General features: G+C 42.1%; 1 protein-coding gene across 2 annotated transcripts in view; it reads right to left on the bottom strand.

Moving 5' to 3' along the window:
* The window catches only part of lca5 (lebercilin LCA5), a 102,082-nt gene that overhangs the window by 59,655 nt on the left and 21,150 nt on the right, over nucleotides 1–21,277 (bottom strand). For both annotated transcript variants that reach the window (XM_067984926.1, XM_067984927.1), the window contains exon 3: nucleotides 4,523–5,052. In XM_067984926.1, coding sequence (XP_067841027.1) covers nucleotides 4,523–5,052 — 530 coding nt within the window. The remainder of the gene's footprint in view (nucleotides 1–4,522; nucleotides 5,053–21,277) is intronic.

The raw sequence follows: 21,277 nt of genomic DNA, 5'->3' as shown, positions 1-21,277 counted from the left end.
TCTTCAGGACAAATCTGACCCAGCCCCCTCAACTGTCAGATTTTTAAATTGAGCACATTCTTTGAAGACAGCTTAATTCAAAGGAAATTGTCTATTTTTGAGTGCAGATGAAGATTGCTTCAAGTTCCATGCTGGTACAATATAGGTGTTTATCATAAGTAGACTACAACATGTAATCGCTTACTCATACTCTTTCTTTCACAACACTGCTGTCTGCAGCTGTCACCATAACTTACCTCACTAAAATATGTAATTATAAAAACAATTATTGATCATAGAAATCATTATGACAGCTTATTCAGAATAAGGACAAAATGTGAAATTAGTTCAAACTAGCACTACTGAAGTCTAGAGTAAAAGGCCTGCCTTGTCAATCTATATTGCTGCAGCAAAAGCTGAAAGAGACCGTCACGTTAGGGACTCTTTCAACAATCCACAGCTTACATTAAACTCAGCAACCTTTGGGTTTGTTTCATCCATAAGTGTCTTTTTTTGTTTAGAGTTGTAAGAGCATCAGTAGAAGTACTGACCTGAAAGAGCTATTGAGCTCTGTAATGAATTAATATTAGTACAGATAGTCATAAAGCAAGGATGCATCAACATTGACAGTGTATGTTCACATCTAGCTCATGAATCTTCTCAAACCTGTGCCTGCAATGTTGCCATCATCACTCATTTTTAAACTAGAATAGTCAAACAAACTAACTAGTAACAATCTCCCACAAGAAGTTAGCATTTTAGTATAGACCCTAAATTGACCAATATCATTCCCTAAATTAAAAGGCAATTTGCATGCTATTTTGGAATAAAATGTTGAGAGAAAGAAGAGAGAAAGGAGAAGAGAAAGAAAGATGCTCAGAGTTTTGGAGCTCTAGTGAGAAAGTTTGAGACGACCCCAAAACCTTTACCAACCACAGCAGTAAATGTAGAGGTCAGTAGTGAGCGGGACTTTGTGTGGACGAGGATGTCGGTTGCAATGTTTTGGGTGGGTGAAACTTGTGGCAGGTTGAGGCAAGACGATCGGTTAGGAGAGCATTACACAAAACTCTCAATTTTGAGCATCTTTGTTCGAATGAAAAGAGCCTTAGTCTCGCCTTGTAACTAAAGAGTATCATCATTTGTCAACTTATTCTCTCACTTTTAAAGATTTTCATATCTAAATCCCTAAATCTCTCTGTTCCTCTACTCTTTTTAAAGTTTTACCATTTAATGTATGTATCCTCGCCTTATTCTTCCTCCCAAAATGCATCTCCTCACATTTTTCCATTTAAATTTCATCTGACATCTATCTACTATGTACTGTCCAATCTACTAACCTGTCCATGTTCTCCTGAAGTCATTTACACTCTTCCTCACAATTAACCATGCACCCTATTTTTGTGTTGTATGCAAATTTTGATAACGTGCTCCCTGTACCCAAGTCCAGATCACCAAGAACAGTCGTCCCAATACTTATCACTGGGCTTTACTATTTATATCTTACCAGTTCAAAAAACACCATTTAACCACTACTTTCTATCCTTTAACCAACTCCCGATCCACAATACTACACACCCTTTAATACTGCATGTCATCATTTTATCAACATACCACCTATGTGGCACTCTATCAAACACCTTTTGAAAATCCATATACACATCAATACGTTCAATTATTTATTAAAAGAACCTTCTTAAATTTGTCAGACATGACTTACCTTTTACCAATCCATGTTGGCTGTCCTTAATTAACCCACATCCATCTAGGTGAGTATTAATTTTATCTCATATTTTGGCATCTAGAATCTTACCCACTACCAATAATAGATTTCCCCAATAAGACTACTGTAACATCAAGAATAGCTTTATTACTGTAATATTAACTCAATTACTAAAAGAAAATACAAAAAAAACAATTTTACATAAAATTAAAATAAACACTTACTGCCTTGTGCTCTCTCGGCCAACTTAATTGGTCGATCTTTAACACATTGAAACCTGGAGGGCTTCTTCTGACAAGTATATTTATCAGTAGTCTCCATTGCCCAACAGCATTCAGACCTTTAAACATATCTACTATGCTCGAAAAGTTAATTTGAAATTTCACGGAACTTGCAGGAACAATTGAGCTGCTGGTTAATAAAGGAGCTTGTTTCCTCCTTTCCTTTAAAAAAAGAAAATGGTTCGCAAAAAAATCTTTAGTGAAATGATCTGCACAATAGACTACACATCAGTTAAAAGTTTCCTTGTCAATGAGTATGGTTGCTTAAAGGGCAAATCCTTCAAGTAGCCACTTCATTCCGCATATAGCCAAAGAATTTTCGTCCTGCATCAATTAAGCAAAACGTGTATTTTTTTGGTTTATATATGACTTTGGATACAAGAGTAATTGTGTTTCACCAATGACTGGGTAGATGTGGAAGCTTTGTTCTAGATGCTAATTTAATTATATTTGTTTCAAGCATTAACAGTTACAAAGTGTGAATCACCATTTGTTAAGTGATCCTATGTACAGGAGACAACATTGTGTCTTTGAACTTCATTAATTGATAGCCCTTTATTTTATTACTTTTTGGGATAGGATATATGACAACTTGCATTTTATAGTGTCTTTAACATTGTAAAATGTCCCAAGGCACTTCACAGAAGTGATTATCAAGCAAAATTTGACACCGAGCCACATAAGGAGATATTAGGACAGGTGACCAAAAGCTTGGTCAAAGAGGTAGGTTTTAAGGAGCGTTTCAAAGAAAGAGAGGTAGAGAGGCAGAGAGGTTCACAGAGTGAATTCCAGAGTTTAGGGCCTAGCAGCTGAAGGCAAGGCCACCAATGGTGGAACGAACAAAATCAGGAATGCGCAAGAGGCCAGAATTGGAGGAGCACAGAGATCTTGGAAGGTTGTAGGGCTAGAGGAGGTTACAGTGATAGGGAGATACAGCAGACTTTCCTTAATATCTTAAGTTCAGTCCAGTTCAATTTATGGAAGTGGCATTTGGATTCCTGGGCCAATTTAGGAATTGTATCGCCCATGTACAAACTTTGTAGTGGGAAGTCAATGAAAGACTACTTCCTCCAAAATTTGCAAAGATTGTCAGGCTGTACAAGAAACGTTTCAAAGGAGATATTTTAACTCCTTGTGAATCAACTTAATCCGTTATTTTCCAAGTATTTTATACTATTAGTAACTTGCCATGTATTTCTGCTTCTGTGTAATTATCTAGCATATAAATCTGATTATTAATTTTACCCTGAGCGTAAAAATATGACACGGTGGTATTTACCATCTTTCAGAAATACACAAGAACATATTAGGCAACCCAAATGGGTCTCCCTGGTATAACTAAAGGGCAATTGTTAATCCTATGGCACCGTATTCTATCACGGTACACATAAGGGTGCAAGTTTCACTACAAAGACTACTCGGTCTGCTAATGGAAACTGCCTTCCTGCCATGAACATGTTAAAAGTGTTGGCCCTAATAATGGACCCCACAAATTAAGAATATTTTACAATAGGGTTACTGTTTTATAGGATTAATGTGAGGATTGTAGTCAATCAATCACTTATTAGATTGCCAGATTCTTTCAAACAAAAAGTATTGTGACTGTACAATGATTATCCTACATGCAAATCTTAGCATCAATATCCTAAGAATTATATTTTGTGGCAATGCCAAGTGATGTAAAAATGTAAACGATACCAACTATAATTCTTCTGTTCCCATTTGTCAAGAACAGATGAAGTATAGTTGATTTAAAAATTCCCTCTTCCCTGAAGGTCTTAATGCAAGTTTGCTGTCAAAAAAAGAATTAAACGTTTCAGTTCTTAATGGTTAACGTCAATCAGCATCGATATTTATGTTAATATTGGCTACTGGGATTGATTGAATAAAGGAAACAGCTTTCCTGCAAACGTACTGCTCCCAGTAAGAGGCTTCTATTGCAATACTCCATTTGAGCTTTGGACTCACTCAATACAGTCAATGTCCTCGATTGAGTGAGGTCCTTAACTATATCACCAACATAAGACAAAGTCCCGTTAGAAGTTTCCAATATTAGAACCAATAAAAATCTTGTCAATCTTACTTGTGACTATTCAAAGCATTGTACAAAAGCTAAGAATGAATGTCTGATCAAGTCGAGACTATAGAAAAAGGTGATAAACATTTACAGCAATCTTTTCTCAATGTACACAGCATTTATGAATCCATATGACCATGAGTTTTATATACATGTTGAACCTGTATTATAAGATTTACAAAGTATAAACAATTTAAGGTTTTAGCTATAGAACTGCTTTTGGTTAGACTCCATCACTTCAGCAGCTCTAAATCCATCTAAATTCCTTGAACAACCAAGTAACCTAATATTACTGCAATACTCAAATTCATTAACTACCATGTATGAAGAGTTCAGACCCTTCTCAGGTAAGCACCTAGAGACACCTCCCTACAAATGGAAAAGTTAGTAATGGTCCACTTCACCCCAAAATATGTCAGATGAGAAGTAGAAAAGGCAAAGAGAAATGTCTCTCAAAAGCATTACCTTAATTTTTCTATCACTTTCTTCCATTTTGATTTCAGCTTTGGCGAGTTTCTGTGCCAGTTCATCTCGCTCCGCCAGATGTTTGTCCTCTGAAAGTTTCTTTAATTTCTGCAGAGAGCTTTTGGTGCGATAAAGTTCCTCCTCAGTATCTTTCAATCGTTTCTCAATTGCTCTTTCTTTCTCCTGTGATTTTCGAAGTCGTTCTCGAAGTATCCTAACTTCATTGCTGTGATGGGATATGAGCAATGAGATCTCGTTTTCTGTGTCCTCAAACTTATTGAGGGCTCTCTCTTGTCTGTACTGGAGTCGCTTTAGTATTTTGTTTTCCTTCTGCAACTCATCCAGTTTAACATGCAACGCGGTAACCTCATTCCGCAGCTCATTAATTTTCAGCAGCCTGGCAGATAACATGCGTTTGGTCACTAAGTCTATGTCTTTGTAAACAGACTCTTTGTTTAAGCTCTGGGTCCGGAATCCCCAACGGCGGCTACCATGATTTGCTGGTTGCCTGGAGCCAGATTTCCCATTAGCTGCAAGGAACAATGAAGGACATGATTAAACTGAAACTAGACTGGGATTGAGACAAAACCTCATTAAAACAGGGACAACAGATCATTCAAATATCCACATCAATTAACGCAACTGCCATATGTAGCAACTATTATCCATATAGACTGAGACATTGTTAAAACTCTAAAATTAACAAAACTAAGCAACCAACCTTGCACCAATTGAAAAAAAACTAATTCAACAGAGATAGGAGCAAATAACAGACAATACCTGAATTTCAGAAGTATTTTCAGCTAACACGCAGTTAAAAATGTGAAATGTAGAACAATACAATCTGGCGTGTAGTCAATAAATTTGAATGAAAAGTATGCAACTTATAAAACTCCTAGTGTGGAGTTCCTAACTGGAAAAATACTGTAAATGTACGATAAACAAATAAGGAAGAATTGATATTGTAGTGACTTAAAAGGGAAGCGTCAAGATTATTAAGCAGTCTCATTCTCACTACTGTGAAAAAAATGCATCACAAGCAAAACAAAATCACAGAGCTCCTCGTCTTACCATACACTGTTTTGAGTGCAGCACTGATAAAGCAAGGTGCTGCAGCTCACTGCCGATGCGATACTTACTGAGCCAGTATTCACTGGAATTGTGCATGGGTATGAAAAGACTTGTACAATGGCGGTATTTCAATTATTCAAGAACATGGGTTGTGCTAAACTAAGAATGCTTTTTAAAAAAAACAGCAAAACATAAACAAAGTATACTGTAGTTTCAGTAAAAACAAGTGTACTTACATCAGCTAAATCAAATCTCTGTAAAACACTGCTTCCATAGTCATACTACTGCATTTTCACTAAAAGGGCTGCAACTGTATCTCTATGACAACACTGCTGAGATTCAGCACATCCGACATGTTATGCTAACAAGGAGAATTCGACTGATATCAAATGCGAAATGAAGGTGAGGTTACTGAAAATACTCCCCCAGCTAGCTATGCTGGAAGAGAGAAAATAAAAATCTAGACAAGGAACGTATGCGGTTCGAAAGCCAGTTTGTTAAGTCAGCCAATTTTAGATGGGTGACAATAGAGGTGCCACAATTAACCCCAGCATCACTGGGTTGGGAGGATGATTAAGATATAGAAAAGTAGAAAAAAAAACAAAAAAAAGAAATTTCATCTTGTTGCTATCTAGCGGCCCCTACTGATAATCCAGGTGTATTAACACTTTACAAAAGATTAGCGGTCAGACATAAAATCTGTTGGTTCACAGTATCATAGGAATCATAGGAACACAGGAACAGGAGTAGGTCATTCAGCCCGTCGTGCCTGCTCCGCCATTTGATAAGATCATGGCTGATCTGTGATCTAACTCCATATACCTGCCTTTGGCCCATATCCCTTAATACCTTTGGTTGCCAAAAAGCTATCTATCTCACATTTAAATTTAGCAATTGAGCTAGTATCAATTGCCGTTTGCGGAGGAGAGTTCCAAACTTCTACCACCCTTTGTGTGCAGAAATGTTTTCTAATCTCGCTCCTGAAAGGTCTGGCTCTAATTTTTAGACTGTGCCCCCTACTCCTAGAATCCCCAACCCTTAATATCTTATAAACTTCGATCAGATCACCCCTTAACCTTCTAAATTCCAGAGAATACAACCCCAATTTGTGTAATCTCTCCTCGTAACTTAACCCTTGAAGTCCGGGTATCATTCTAGTAAACCTACGCTGCACTCCCTCCAAGGCCAATATGTCCTTCCGAAGGTGCGGTGCCTAGAATTGCTCACAGTACTCCAGGTGCGGTCTAACCAGGGTTTTGTACAGTTGCAGCATAACTTCTGCCCCCTTGTACTCTAGTCCTCTAGATATAAAGGCCAGCATTCCATTTGCCTTCTTGATTATTTTCTGCACCTGTTCATGACACTTCAATGATCCATGTACCTGAACCCCTAAGTCCCTTTGGACATCCACTGTTTTTAACTTTTTATCATTTAGAAAGTACCCTGTTCTATCCTTTTTTGATCCAAAGTGGATGACCTCACATTTGTCTACATTGAACTCCATTTGCCACAGTTTTGCCCATTCACCTAATCCATCAATATCGCTTTGTAATTTTATGTTTTCATTTACACTGCTTACAATGCCACCAATCTTTGTGTCATCGGCAAACTTAGATATGAGACTTTCTATGCCTTCATCTAAGTCGTTAATAAATATTGTGAATAATTGAGGCCCCAAGACAGATCCCTGCGGGACTCCACTAGTCACATCCTGCCAATGTGAGTACCTTCCCATTATCCCTACTCTCTGTCGCCTTTCGCTCAGCCAACTTCCTAACCAAGTCCGTACTTTTCCCTCGATTCCATGGTCTTCTATCTTACCTAACAGTCTCTTATGTGGGACATTATCAAATGCCTTATGGAAGTCCATATAAATGTACCTGCATTTGCGAAGAATGGCCACTCAGATGAGCTGGCAAAATACTGCACCCCATGGAGCCAAGTCATGGCTCTCAGTGGAGAATGGAAGAAATGAGTGGAAAAAAAAATTAAAATGTACCATTAAAATTGAAGGACTCATATTTAGAGAAACAGGTAGTTACACATAAAATTAGCTTGTATATCAATCTCTGCAACATTTATAGCAGTACACAAGGTTCAGTGAAGTTTCTAGAACCCATACAAAGTAACTGGCCTACTATTTCCAGGTAAAATGACAACCCAAAATAATATTTTCCAAGACCACCTGTTTTATATAGGATTGTTCATTTGCTTTGATTATTTAAGTGTTTTAACTACAATCCAACACTTCAAATGGCTCTCTCTTTTTATGATCTACTTTCTCTCCTTTTCTGGCTCTCTCCTTCTCTATCTTCCCCCAGTCTCTCCTTTTGTGGCTCATTAGTGCTCATTCCCTCTCCTTTTTCTGATTTGTTTAATTTATATTTTTCTGGTTCACGCTTTCTCGTTCTCCTTTTCTGGTTCACTTGAGTTCTCCCTTCTTCTGCCTCACCATCACTCCATTCTTCTCTGCTTCTCATGGAGAGGCTGTGGCGTGGGAAGAGACAAGCTCCTGAACAAGAAAGAGATCTTCTGGGGCCTGGGTCATGACCGTGGGAGCAGCTGGGATTGGGCCCATTGTGGCAACAATAGGAGCAGGAGGGAATGCGCTACGGCCAGGTCTTTTGTTTACCTGGGAGCTGGGCCCCAGGTAAACAAGCTGAGGGGCAAGCAATGCTGAGGGCAGGAGTTTGCCATGACTAAGTCAATCAGAAAGAATGAATAGAGGCAGTTTCTCGCCAGTACCAGAATCATTCCACTTCAGTTTGCTTATTTTTAAAGAATCCTCACTATATCACAAATTTGCATTTTAAAGTTACAAAAAAAAGAATTTGCGACACAAACCACCCACCTCATTTTAGTGCCTGTCCTTCTTTAAGGCCAGAGTATATTGTAATTTCCCTCAGCTCAAAGTTGGTAAAATAGAAGCCATCCTCATTGGCTACTTTCAGTAACTATGTGTCACTAACCTCAGCCTTAATCCAGAGCTGTGGAACCTTGGCACCCCATTCAAACTAAAACAAAGTTTCTTTCCTCACATTTGATCTTAGACCAAGACCACTTTCTTTCACCTTGAAATGTTGCTCATCTTCACTCCCATTCCATCGCTGAAACCCTAATCCATCAACCTGAGGCTCAATTTCTCCAACGTCCTTCTCGTTGGCCTTTCCATCACTACGCTCCAAAATTTCAACTAATTCAGAACAACCTGCATTCTGTCCAAGAAAAAGTCTCTTATTTCCATTGCTTTTGTTCTCAGAGCTCCCTAAATGCCAGAAAACTCCACATTTCCAAATTCCACTATAGCCTACAGCCACCCTATCTTTGTGATCTCCTCATACTGTACATCTCTGCATGGAACCATCGCTTCTCCTACAATAATTATTCCTTGTTCTGTGCTCCCTCCCCATTACTCCACCATCAGTGTCAGTTTTTTCCAGTCATTACACCCCTGCTCTCTGGATTAAATTCCTCTGCCTTGCCACCAACCCCCTGCTTTCAAAGACTTCTCTTCATAGAATCATAGAATCATAGAAGTTACAACATGGAAACAGGCCCTTGATGTGGGTTTTTTTATTTGTTCATAGGATGTGGGCATCGCTTGCAAGGCTACCATTTATTGCCCATCCCTAATTGCCCTTGAGAAGGTGGTGGTGAGCTGCCTTCTTGAATCGCTGCAGTTCATGTGGTGAAGGTTCTCCCACAGTGCTGTTAGGTAGGGAGTTCCAGGATTTTGACCCAGCGACGATGAAGGAACAGCGATATATTTCCAAGTCAGGATGGTGTGTGACTTGCAGGGGAATGTGCAGGTGGTGGTGTTCCCATGCGCCTGCTGCCCTTGTCCTTCTAGGTGGTAGAGGTCGTGGGTTTGGGAAGTGCTGTCAAAGAAGCCTTGGCAAGTTGGAGTGGGGCTCGCTGGATTGCTCTTGCACAGAGCAGGCGCAGACTTATAGAATCATAGAATCATAGAAGTTACAACATGGAAACAGGCCCTTCGGCCCAACATGTCCATGTCGCCCAGTTTATACCACTAAGATAGTCCCAATTGCCTGCACTTGGCCCATATCCCTCTATACCCATCTTACCCATGTAACTGTCCAAATGCTTTTTAAAAGACAAAATTGTACCCGCCTCTACTACTGCCTCTGGCAGCTCGTTCCAGACACTCACCACCCTTTGAGTGAAAAAATTGCCCCTCTGGACCCTTTTGTATCTCTCCCCTCTCACCTTAAATCTATGCCCCCTCGTTATAGACTCCCCTACCTTTGGGAAAAGATTTTGACTATCGACCTTATCTATGCCCCTCATTATTTTATAGACTTCGATAAGATCACCCCTTAACCTCCTGCTCTCCAGGGAAAAAAGTCCCAGTCTATCTAACCTCTCCCTGTAAGTCAAACCATCAAGTCCCGGTAGCATCATAGTAAATCTTTTCTGCACTCTTTCTAGTTTAATAATATCCTTTCTATAATAGGGTGACCAGAACTGTACACAGTACTCCAAGTGTGGCCTCACCAATGCCCTGTACAACTTCAACAAGACATCCCAACTCCTGCATTCAATGTTCTGACCAATGAAACCAAGCATGCCGAATGCCTTCTTCACCACCCTATCCACCTGTGACTCCACTTTCAAGGAGCTATGAACCTGTACTCCTAGATCTCTTTGTTCTATCACTCTCCCCAACGCCCTACCATTAACGGAGTAGGTCCTGGCCCGATTCGATCTACCAAAATGCATCACCTCACATTTATCTAAATTAAACTCCATCTGCCATTCATCGGCCCACTGGCCCAATTTATCAAGATCCCGTTGCAATCCTAGATAACCTTCTTCACTGTCCACAATGCCACCAATCTTGGTGTCATCTGCAAACTTACTAACCATGCCTCCTAAATTCTCATCCAAATCATTAATATAAATAACAAATAACAGCGGACCCAGCACCGATCCCTGAGGCACACCGCTGGACACAGGCATCCAGTTTGAAAAACAACCCTCGACAACCACCCTCTGTCTTCTGTCGTCAAGCCAATTTTGTATCCAATTGGCTACCTCACCTTGGATCCCATGAGATTTAACCTTATGTAACAACCTACCATGCGGTACCTTGTCAAATGCTTTGCTGAAGTCCATGTAGACCACGTCTACTGCACAGCCCTCATCTATCTTCTTGGTTACCCCTTCAAAAAACTCAATCAAATTCGTGAGACATGATTTTCCTCTCACAAAACCATGCTGACTGTTCCTAATTAGTCCCTGCCTCTCCAAATGCCTGTAGATCCTGTCCCTCAGAATACCCTCTAACAACTTACCCACTACAGATGTCAGGCTCACTGGTCTGTAGTTCCCAGGCTTTTCCCTGCCGCCCCATCTTAAACAAAGGCACAACATTTGCTACCCTCCAATCTTCAGGCACCTCACCTGTAGCAGTGGATGATTCAAATATCTCTGCTAGGGGACCCGCAATTTCCTCCCTAACCTCCCATAACGTCCTGGGATACATTTCATCAGGTCCCGGAGATTTATCTACCTTGATGCGCGTTAAGACTTCCAGCACCTCCCTCTCTGTAATATGTACACTCCTCAAGACATCACTATTTATTTCCCCAAGTTCCCTAACATCCATGCCTTTCTCAACCGTAAATACCGATGCGAAATATTCATTCAGGATCTCACCCATCTCTTGTGGTTCCGCACATAGATGACCTTGTTGATCCTTAAGAGGCCCTACTCTCTCCCTAGTTACCCTTTTGCCCTTTATGTATTTGTAGAAGCTCTTTGGATTCACCTTTGCCTGATCTGCCAAAGCAATCTCATATCCCCTTTTTGCCCTCCTGATTTCTCTCTTAACTCTACTCCGGCAATCTCTATACTCTTCAAGGGATCCACTTGATCCCAGCTGCCTATGCATGTCATATGCCTCCTTCTTCTTTTTGACTAGTGCCTCAATCTCCCGAGTCATCCAAAGTTCCCTACTTCTACCAGCCTTGCCCTTCACTTTATAAGGAATGTGCTTACCCTGAACCCTGGTTAACACACTTTTGAAAGCCTCCCACTTACCAGACGTCCCTTTGCCTGCCAACAGACTCTCCCAATCAACTTCTGAAAGTTCCTGTCTAATACCATCAAAATTGGCCTTTCCCCAATTTAGAATTTTAACTTTTGGGCCAGACCTATCCTTCTCCATAGCTATCTTAAAACTAATGGAATTATGATCACTGGTCCCAAAGTGATCCCTCACTAACACTTCTGTCACCTGCCCTTCCTTATTTCCCAAGAGGAGGTCAAGTTTTGCCCCCTCTCTAGTCGGGCCATCCACATACTGAATGAGAAATTCCTCCTGAATACACTCAACAAATTTCACTCCATCCAAGCCCCTAATGCTATGGCTGTCCCAGTCAATGTTGGGAAAGTTAAAGTCCCCTACTATTAACACCCTATTTTTCTTGCAGCTGTCTGTAATCTCCTTACATATTTGCTCCTCAATTTCCCGTTGACTATTTGGGGGTCTGTAGTACAATCCTATCAAAGTGATCTCTCCCTTCTTATTTTTCAGTTCTACCCATATAGACTCAGTGGGCGAACCCTCGGATATATCCCCTCTCACTACTGCCGTGATGTTCTCCCTAATCAAGAACGCAACTCCCCCTCCTCTCTTACCTCCTGCTCTATCTTTCCTATAGCATCTGTACCCTGGAACATTGAGCTGCCAGTCCTGCCCCTCCCTTAGCCATGTTTCAGTAATAGCTATAACATCCCAGTCCCATGTACCCATCCATGCCCTGAGTTCATCTGCCTTGCCCATCAGACTTCTTGCATTGAAATAAATGCAGTTTAATCTAGACTTCCCTTGGTCTTTGCCCTGCTTTCTCAGACCATCTGTCTGGTCATGTTCTGTACACTCTCCCTTACTGCCTTTTGTTTCTGTCACCACTTTATTTCCCACTGACTTCCTGCATCGGTTCCCATCCCCCTGCCACATTAGTTTAAACCCTCCCCAACAGCACTGGCAAACACTCCCCCTAGGACATTGGTTCCAGTCCTGCCCAGATGCAGACCGTCCAATTTGTACTGGTCCCACCTCCCCCAGAACCGGTTCCAATGGCCCAGGAATTTGAATCCCTCCCTCTTGCACCATCTCTCAAGCCACGTATTCATCTTAGCTATCCTGTCATTCCTACTCTGACTAACCCGTGGCACTGGTAGCAATCCTGAGATTACTACCTTTGAGGTCCTACTCTTTCGTTTAACTCCTAACTCCCTAAATTCAGCTTGTAGGACCTCATCCTGTTTTTTACCTATATCGTTGGTGCCAATATGCACCACGACAACTGGCTGTTCACCCTCCCCCTCCAGAATGTGCTTTCAACTCTCACTTCTCAACCAGTTTCCTTTTCTCCCCTCCTTGGCATTCTCCTTTATTCAACCCTGCAACGTGCTCAGATGTTTTTCCTTATGTGTAGTAATAGCAGTAATAATAGTAACCAATATAAATATGACCTAATAATAAGCTTACTGTTTAACATAATTAAATTCCTTTTCTCACCTGTAACGTTATAACAACTGAAGAAGCCATTTTTGGTACTAAATTGCTAAATTTTGTGACAGGCACATCCAGTATTATGAAAAGATTCAAAAATACCTGCACCAGAACTCAATACTGATCAAGAATCAGTGATTTTCCAAGAATATTCCACCACTGATTATAATATACAGACAATTTAAGCTTTTTTTTCTCTTTACCTATCGAGTAAGTTTCTCTTTACCTATAGAGTAAGAGAAAGTTTTCTCTTTACCTATAGTGTATTTCAATACACTTGAATGACAATAATGATTTAAAAATTTTCTCTCCCTTCCCAAAATCTCTCTTCCGCGCCCCCCCCCCCCCCCTTCAATTGTCATGCACTATTTCCAGTTGAAGTAGCTTGCTCCTGGGCCTTTGCCAATGCTGCTTTGTTAGCAGCTGCCAGGAGGTGCACAAGAGGGACACTCCTTCTCATCTTTTTCTCCTCTCCCTTTATTGCCACATGGCAAGTTGGGTAGCCTCTACTCTGCACCTTCTCTTGATGCCTAAGCCAAGATCAGAAGTCTCTGTAGCGTCGTAAAGGTAAAGCCACATCCAACTATTCCACTGGTACGCCAATACACTGGCTAGGGTTTTCCATTTTTACTCTTGCCACCCCACAATTTTCCACTCGTTGATTTTAATCAATGGTGAGCGGAGACGCACAAAATCCCAACCACTGTCACCAGTAAAAAAATGTGCATTACAAAACCACACTTTGTTATATTTTACTTTGAATTATTTAAAAGAAATCTACATTTGCTTTAAACAAGTGCAGTAATATTTATTTTCACCAGAATAAAATATAGTAAAGTCGTACATAAATAAAAACATTTATCTTCAATTATTGTTTTCTGTCTTTCAAAACACAAATATATGGTCACTTAGCAATAAAAAAAATGTTTTAGTATATGTGTACACTGGCTAAAATAAATCAGAATTATAGACTGCAATACCATATATAGAACCTGAAATTTTGTCTCGTCACACATTCCAAAGAAGTTGAATTTACATTTTTTTATTTTGAGAACAAAAATGACAACCAAAAGGTTGGATTTACAGCACTAACCACTACATATCCCTGTTGACGAGCTTCCTGCCAATAGTGATGAAGCTGCAACATAGTTGACAAGGAATCTGAAGAACGGGACAGTTCTCAGTTGCACTTCTAGCTGCTGAAAATTTCTGCAGAGCTGCTTTCTTATGTAAAGGAATTTACATTTATATAGCACCTTTCACATCCTTGAAACATCCCAAAGCATTTCACAGCCAATTAGTTACTTTATAAAGTGCAGTCACTGTTATGTAGGCAAATGTGGCAGCCAATTTTCACACAGCAAGATCCCATAAACAGCAAAGAGGATAAATGAACAAATAATCTGTTTTTTGGTGGTGTCGACTGAGAAATAAATGTTGGCCAGGGCACTGCGAGAACACCCCTGCTCTCCTTTGATTAGTGCCATTGGACCTTTTATGTCCACCTGAACAGGGAGACGAGGACCTCTGTTCAACATCTCATTCTAAAGATGAAACCTCCAACAATGCTGCACTCTCTCAGTACTGCATTCAAGTGTCAGCCTTGATTATATGCTCGAGTCCTGGAGCAGGGCTTGAACATACAACCTCTGACTCAGAGGCAGAAGTGCTACCACTCAGCCAAGCTGCCATGTTAAATGGCTGCAGAAATAGAACACTGCTTTTAAAGGTGGCAATGGTTATCATCCTTAATGTGCAGCAACTCAACAAAGTCCCAAAACTGAACTCTTTACTGGTATTTCCTGCTCTACAGTGCATAGAGGCTGCAAGGAGGTCTAGATATTTAAATACTTGTAGCTTAAAGGCGATCTCCTTAAACCATTCCTTTCCCATCATGTTGTATGTTTATAACAGGATGAAAAAATAGTAATTTTCCTACATTCTATGATTTAGAAAATTCTGAACAGCGTGTAAAAAAAATTACTTACTATTTGCTATTCTATATATGAAAACCAAACTTAAAATCAAAACAACAGGGTCATCTAGTGGTGGGAAAGATTAGCTAGGTTTGGGTTATAGTGGTATAAATGTGGAAATTACTGTGTGCAGTTTTATCATACGAATGCTTAACACATCCAAACCAAATTCCTTTCTCTGCTATTTTAATGGGGGCATTAACCAACTTGAGGTATTAACACCTCTGTTAAAATAGTAGAGAGAGAAACCAGATATGAGCATGTTTAGTGTTCATGTGATATTACTCAAAATAATTTCCAAACTATACTTTCTACTCATTATAAAAGGAATAGAATTATAGAGTGCTCAAATTTTGTATGTTTTTTTTCAAAATCTTGCAGTTATGGCATATCAAACTTGTGAGCACACTCAGCCCCCTATATGTCACTTGTTTTGCTCAAGTACTACAATGAAGAACATCACAAATTAGTTTGCTAATTTCTTCTTCTTCAGTATTTTTAGTTAAGCTATAAAGGTTAATTTTTTTAAAAATCCTTTACATCATCCAGCTAAAATGTAAGAATTATGAAATTATCTATTTGTTTCTTGGTCATCTGTAAGACCATTTCCCTAGCCTTGCCCTTTCCTCACTCCATGAAGTGATTCTCCTGCCAAATATCGTCAAATCACATAACTCCAGCCCTCACCTCCTGGTCTATCTACTGCTGTTACCTAATTTCTCAGATCCCGTAGCGAAGTCTTGAGTGCTCTTGCCTTGGAGCCCAAAGTCTCCGAGTCACAGTAAACGCCTTGATATTCCCCTTCACTCGCCAGTCTCCCACTCTCAACAATATTGGAGGCCTGGGGTTCCTTCTAAAGACAGAGTATCAGTCTCTTGTGCTACTGATTCCTGCTTTCTTCCACGATTTGGGTCTCTCCATGGCTCGCTGCTATTGCACACAACATCCAAGCACGTCTGCCTCTGCATCTGGCATCGGAATCACCAACCTGCCATTGGGCTTTCTTCTCCTCTTTGCAAAATATGTTTAATTTTGTGAGCAATTGAATCACAGCTTCGGTCCCTGGTCTGTGCCGAATTAGATGATGTACTATAATTGGCCTCAGCACTCCCATGGGTTAAGGAAAGGAAAATTAGCCAAGGCTTCCACTCCTAATCACTATCCAGTGAATCCTACTGCATCTGTTGGTGGACCTCAGCTCAGGACACGCTGTGATACCCCCTACATTCAGATAGCTTGCCAAAGTTCAGAGTCAAGGCTCACACAAGTAATGGTCACTTGGGGAAGGTATTAGATGGTCCACGGTATCCAAGGTAGGAGTCTAACATCTGTGCAGAGCTGGAGACGGTTACAGAGGTAGGTCAAAAAGGAATTTAAATACGAGAATGAAAATTTTAAAATGAGGGCATTGGGGGGCTAGTGAGGAATGTAGGTCAATAAGGACTAGGGTGATGGGTGAGTGGAACTTAGCGCAGGATAGGATATGGGCAGCTGAATTTTAGATGAGCTGTGGTTTGGACAGGAGGCCAGTCAGGAAAGCAGTGAACAGTCAAATCTGGAGATGACAAAGGCATAGTTGAAGGTTTCAACAGCAGATGGGCTAAGGCAGAGGCAGTAGTGGGTGATGTTACAGAGGTGGAAGTAGGCGGTCTTTGGAGAGGATATAGGGTTGGAAACTCGGCTTGCTCAAATAGGAGTTTGAGGTTGTGAATAGCCTTTTGTAAAAGAGGTAAGAAAATCAGAGGGATAAAGATTTTAAAAATCAGCCGTTGGGAGTTTGTATTGAATTGATTTGAATTTTTAACTTCAGCCCCAGCTAACTGGATATTCAGAATAACTTTATGGAGAGAGACACTTCACTTAAAAGATACACATGATACAAAGGCATCTACAAACAGGAATACCAACATAAAACAGACACAGTAATGAAATAAAATACTTTATTCTATCACATTTTATACAATACTTACAGCATAAATAGAATACTTGACAAACAAAAAAATTATTTAGCACGATCATGAGTGGGCCTACCCAATTCACTTTCAAATACAGTACTCACAAGTTCCATTTTATTTTCAATAGGTAACCATCAAGTACTGTGTTGATGAGGAAGAGGGTACAATACAATAAATAATCAAATGAACAAGGCCACTTGGATGACTTGTGTCAAGTCTCCAGTATGTTATCCAGCCAATTCATTCATGGAATTATTCATCACGTTACAATCCCTTACTCACATTCCCCATCTTGACCCATTCAAAAAATATCTGACTTCAGCATCTTAACCAAAAGACAGTAATGAGAAGAGTTTCCGTCTAGTAGCCAGTAGATATTGCTTCTGACATTAACAAAGAGGGGTATCAGAGTCAGTCTCAAGAAGCAGAAATATTGAAGGAGCAAAGGCATGTACAATTTGCTTGAGTGCAATTCGAGAGGAAGCGGTTTCAACAGATGTGAAGACTTAGGTCCACGTGGTAGGATGTCTCTTTTCCCACAGAAAAAAGCAGTTTTATATTCAGTTGGGATTTGAGTCTTTGGAGAACAACCCACACACATCAGCTCCAGAACCAGAAACCTATGGCTATGCCATTTTGAAGATATGCACGTTCAAAGTGTTGACTTGGTGATTTCTGTAATGTCCAACGACGTGATACCAGGACGCAGAAGTTTTGAACCTGGCTCGATGCATTTACTGAGCCATCTGCGGAGCGACAGGAAATGGAACCATTATTTCAATGGGGTTTATTTTGTAATTCCGCAGGTTTTCTTCATAGGAACGAATGAAAAGTTGGAATAATATTAAGAGGACTGGATCTGGATTTTCCTCTGCAATTCTGCTTGAAATTAGGTACTTCAGCAATGGAAACGGCACCAAGACCATATATTTTCCTCCCACTGTCCCCTTCCCCGACCATTATATTGGCAGGGGAAGGCGCGGTGACAGGGCCTGGCTTCCTGACCTCCATTCTCTGGGACCACTTGGTGGAAGATGGTGGTAGGCCTGACATAGTGGTGACAATGGCCCTAACATGCAGTAATGGAGAGAAAGAGCCAAGTAGAGGCCTCCACTCCCTCCAATTGAGTCCCCATGCACTTACCTCATGTAGGGCTTGGTCTCAGCTGATAGCTACAAAGCTGCATCTCCTGTTTTTCCGGTGTTCTTCTGCCCCTTTAAGGTCCCTTGCTGAGTTTTGTAGTGCTGCAGCAATCCCTTGGATTCCTCCCTTGTCCTGGCAGACTCCCTCTTGCCAGTGGGAATTCCACCGCGAGTCCAGCCTACACAGCCAATGAATCCCAACACAGGAATGGTTTGGAGCGGGTGGAAATCACCCTGCTACTGAAATAAAAATCCAGCCCATGGAATCTTTGTTCGAGGGCAGAATAGCTTAATTCCTTTGACCAGCAATAGAGATCAAAAAGAATACATGTTCTTTCCAGTCTGGAAACCTAGGAAGAGGACAATTTCTAAGCTTGGAAGGAGACGTTGCAGAACTTGTGCTCAGAACTTTTGCAGTAAAAAGAGAATTTTACTTTCACTTCTTCCTTTTGGGATTATTTTTTAAGGTCAACCTGTGAAAAGGATAAATTTACCATTTGTGGATGATTTTATAATCTTTTAAATGTGCTATTTGTACTTTATAGTATTCTGCCTATTTTCTAAGTTTCTAAATAAGTATTGCAGTAATTGTACCTGTCTGATCCGATGCGATATTTCCAAGTTTGAATTGACAAGATACTTAATAGGAATAGAAACCCCAGTTCACAATTTACCACAGTTAGCTTATAACACTAACTCATAATACTAGTGAACAACTGTAAGTACTACAATAACTACTTTGTATATTCGTTCAATACTCCTCGTATGAATAAAAACATCTCAGAGCACTAATTACTAGCTACACCAGACTCTATGAGAGATAAGAACTCGTAAAAAGAGTTCATTTCTTGTTTCTGAGGGAATGAGGTACATTCACAGGAAGCATTCTTGTGATCCTTCAGGAGTGTCCCTCATATTGCCTAATATCTAAACATAGGATTGCGTAACTTATAGTCGCAACAATAGTACCCTTTTGTCATATTGAACTGGATATTGTGTCTTTCACACGTACCCTAATGTGTGCTTCTCCAATCTTTCAGTAGACAGGCTGAAAACACTTTAGTGAACGAGGCCAGATACAAATTATTTGCTACTTTAACAAGCCCAGGTGAATGTACAGAGTTGTACCCAGGTGAATGTCCTCTTGCAAATGGTGTGTTGGCCTTCATTGCAAGAGGATCCGAGTACAGGAGCAAGGATATCTTACTGCAGTTATATAGGGCCTTGGTGAGATCACACCTGGAGTAGTGTGTGCAGTTTTGGTCTCCTTACCTAAGAAAGAATATACTTGCCATAGAGGGAGTGCAGCGAAGGTTCACCAGACTGATTCCTGAGATGGCAGGACTGTCGTATGAGGAAAGATTGGGTCGACTAGGCCTGTATTCACTCGAGTTTAGAAGAATGAGAGGGGATCTCATTGAAACGTATAAAATTCTGACAGGGCTAGACAGACTGGATGCAGGGATGTTTCCCCTAGCGGGGGGGGTCTAGAACAAGGGGTCACAGTCTCAGGATACGGGATAGGACATTTAGGACTGAGATGAGGAGAAATTTCTTCACTCAGAGGGTGGTGAACCTGTGGAATTCTCTACCACAGAAGGCTGTGGAGGCCAAGTCACTGAATATATTTAAGAAGGAGCAAGATAGATTTCTAGACACAAAAGGCATCAAGGGGTATGGGGAGAGAGCGGGAATATGGTATTGAGATAGAGGATCAGCCATGATCATACTGAGTGGCGGAGCAGGCTCGAAGGGCCGAATGGCCGATTCCCACTCCTATTTTCTGTGTTTCGATGAGTGGCAGTTATATTCAAAACTCACTTACTCTACTTAAACATCAAACACTTCCTTGTGAATAAGAAAAATAATAAACGAGCACTGTCCCAGTTAGTGGGCTGAATAAACTTCTCTTTAGTCCATCTAAGCAGTAAAACAGACCACAGTTCAACTGCCGAAGCCTCTCGGATCATTCCAACTAAATGGCCCTGAACATGGGTTCTTTCCTTTTCTCTCCTTTGTTGCTTCTGACCAGAGAAAGTGGGTAAGCATGATGCTCCTCCACATCAGTGACAACACGGGAGCAGGGGGGGGGGGGGGGAAGAGGGTCACGGGGGGGGGGGGGAGAAAGAGGGTCACGGGGGGGGGGGGGGAGAGGGTCACGGGGGGGGGGGGGAAAGAGGGTCACGGGGGGGGGGGAAAGAGGGTCACGGGGGGGGGGGAAAAGAGGGTCGCGGGGGGGGGGGAAAAAGAGGGTCGCGGCGGGGGGGGGGGGGGAAAGAGGGTCACGGGGGGGGGGGAGAAAGAGGGTCACGGGGGGGGGGGGGGGGGGGGGAGAGGGTCACGGGGGGGGGGGGAAAGAGGGTCACGGGGGGGGGGGAAAGAGGGTCACGGGGGGGGGGGAAAAGAGGGTCGCGGCGGGGGGGGGGGGGAAAGAGGGTCACGGGGGGGAGGGGGGAAAAGAGGGTCACGGGGGGGAGGGGGAAAAGAGGGTCACGGGGGGGGAAAGAGGGTCACGGGGGGGGGGGGGAAAGAGGGTCACGGGGGGGGGGGGAAAAGAGGGTCACGGGGGGGGGGGGAAAAGAGGGTCACGGGGGGGGGGAAAGAGGGTCACGGGGGGGGGGGAAAAGAGGGTCACGGGGGGGGGGGGGAAAAGAGGGTCACGGGGGGGGGGAAAAGAGGGTCACGGGGGGGGGGGAAAGAGGGTCACGGGGGGGGGGGGAAAGAGGGTCACGGGGGGGGGGGGAAAAGAGGGTCACGGGGGGGGGGGAAAAGAGGGTCACGGGGGGGGGGGGAAAAGAGGGTCACGGGGGGGGGGGGGAAAGAGGGTCACGGGGGGGGGGGGGGAAAGAGGGTCACGGGGGGGGGGGGGGAAAGAGGGTCACGGGGGGGGGGGAAAGAGGGTCACGGGGGGGGGGGGAAAGAGGGTCACGGGGGGGGGGGGAAAAGAGGGTCACGGGGGGGGGAAAAGAGGGTCACGGGGGGGGGAAAAGAGGGTCACGGGGGGGGGGAAAAGAGGGTCACGGGGGGGGGAAAAGAGGGTCGGGGGGGGAAAAGAGGGTCACGGGGGA

Source organism: Heptranchias perlo, chromosome 5 (assembly GCF_035084215.1).
Source record: "Heptranchias perlo isolate sHepPer1 chromosome 5, sHepPer1.hap1, whole genome shotgun sequence".
In the NCBI taxonomy this organism is placed as follows: Eukaryota; Metazoa; Chordata; class Chondrichthyes; order Hexanchiformes; family Hexanchidae; genus Heptranchias; species Heptranchias perlo.
The sequence above is the reverse complement of the archived record's forward strand: the minus strand, read 5'-3'. Positions and strand labels throughout refer to the sequence as shown.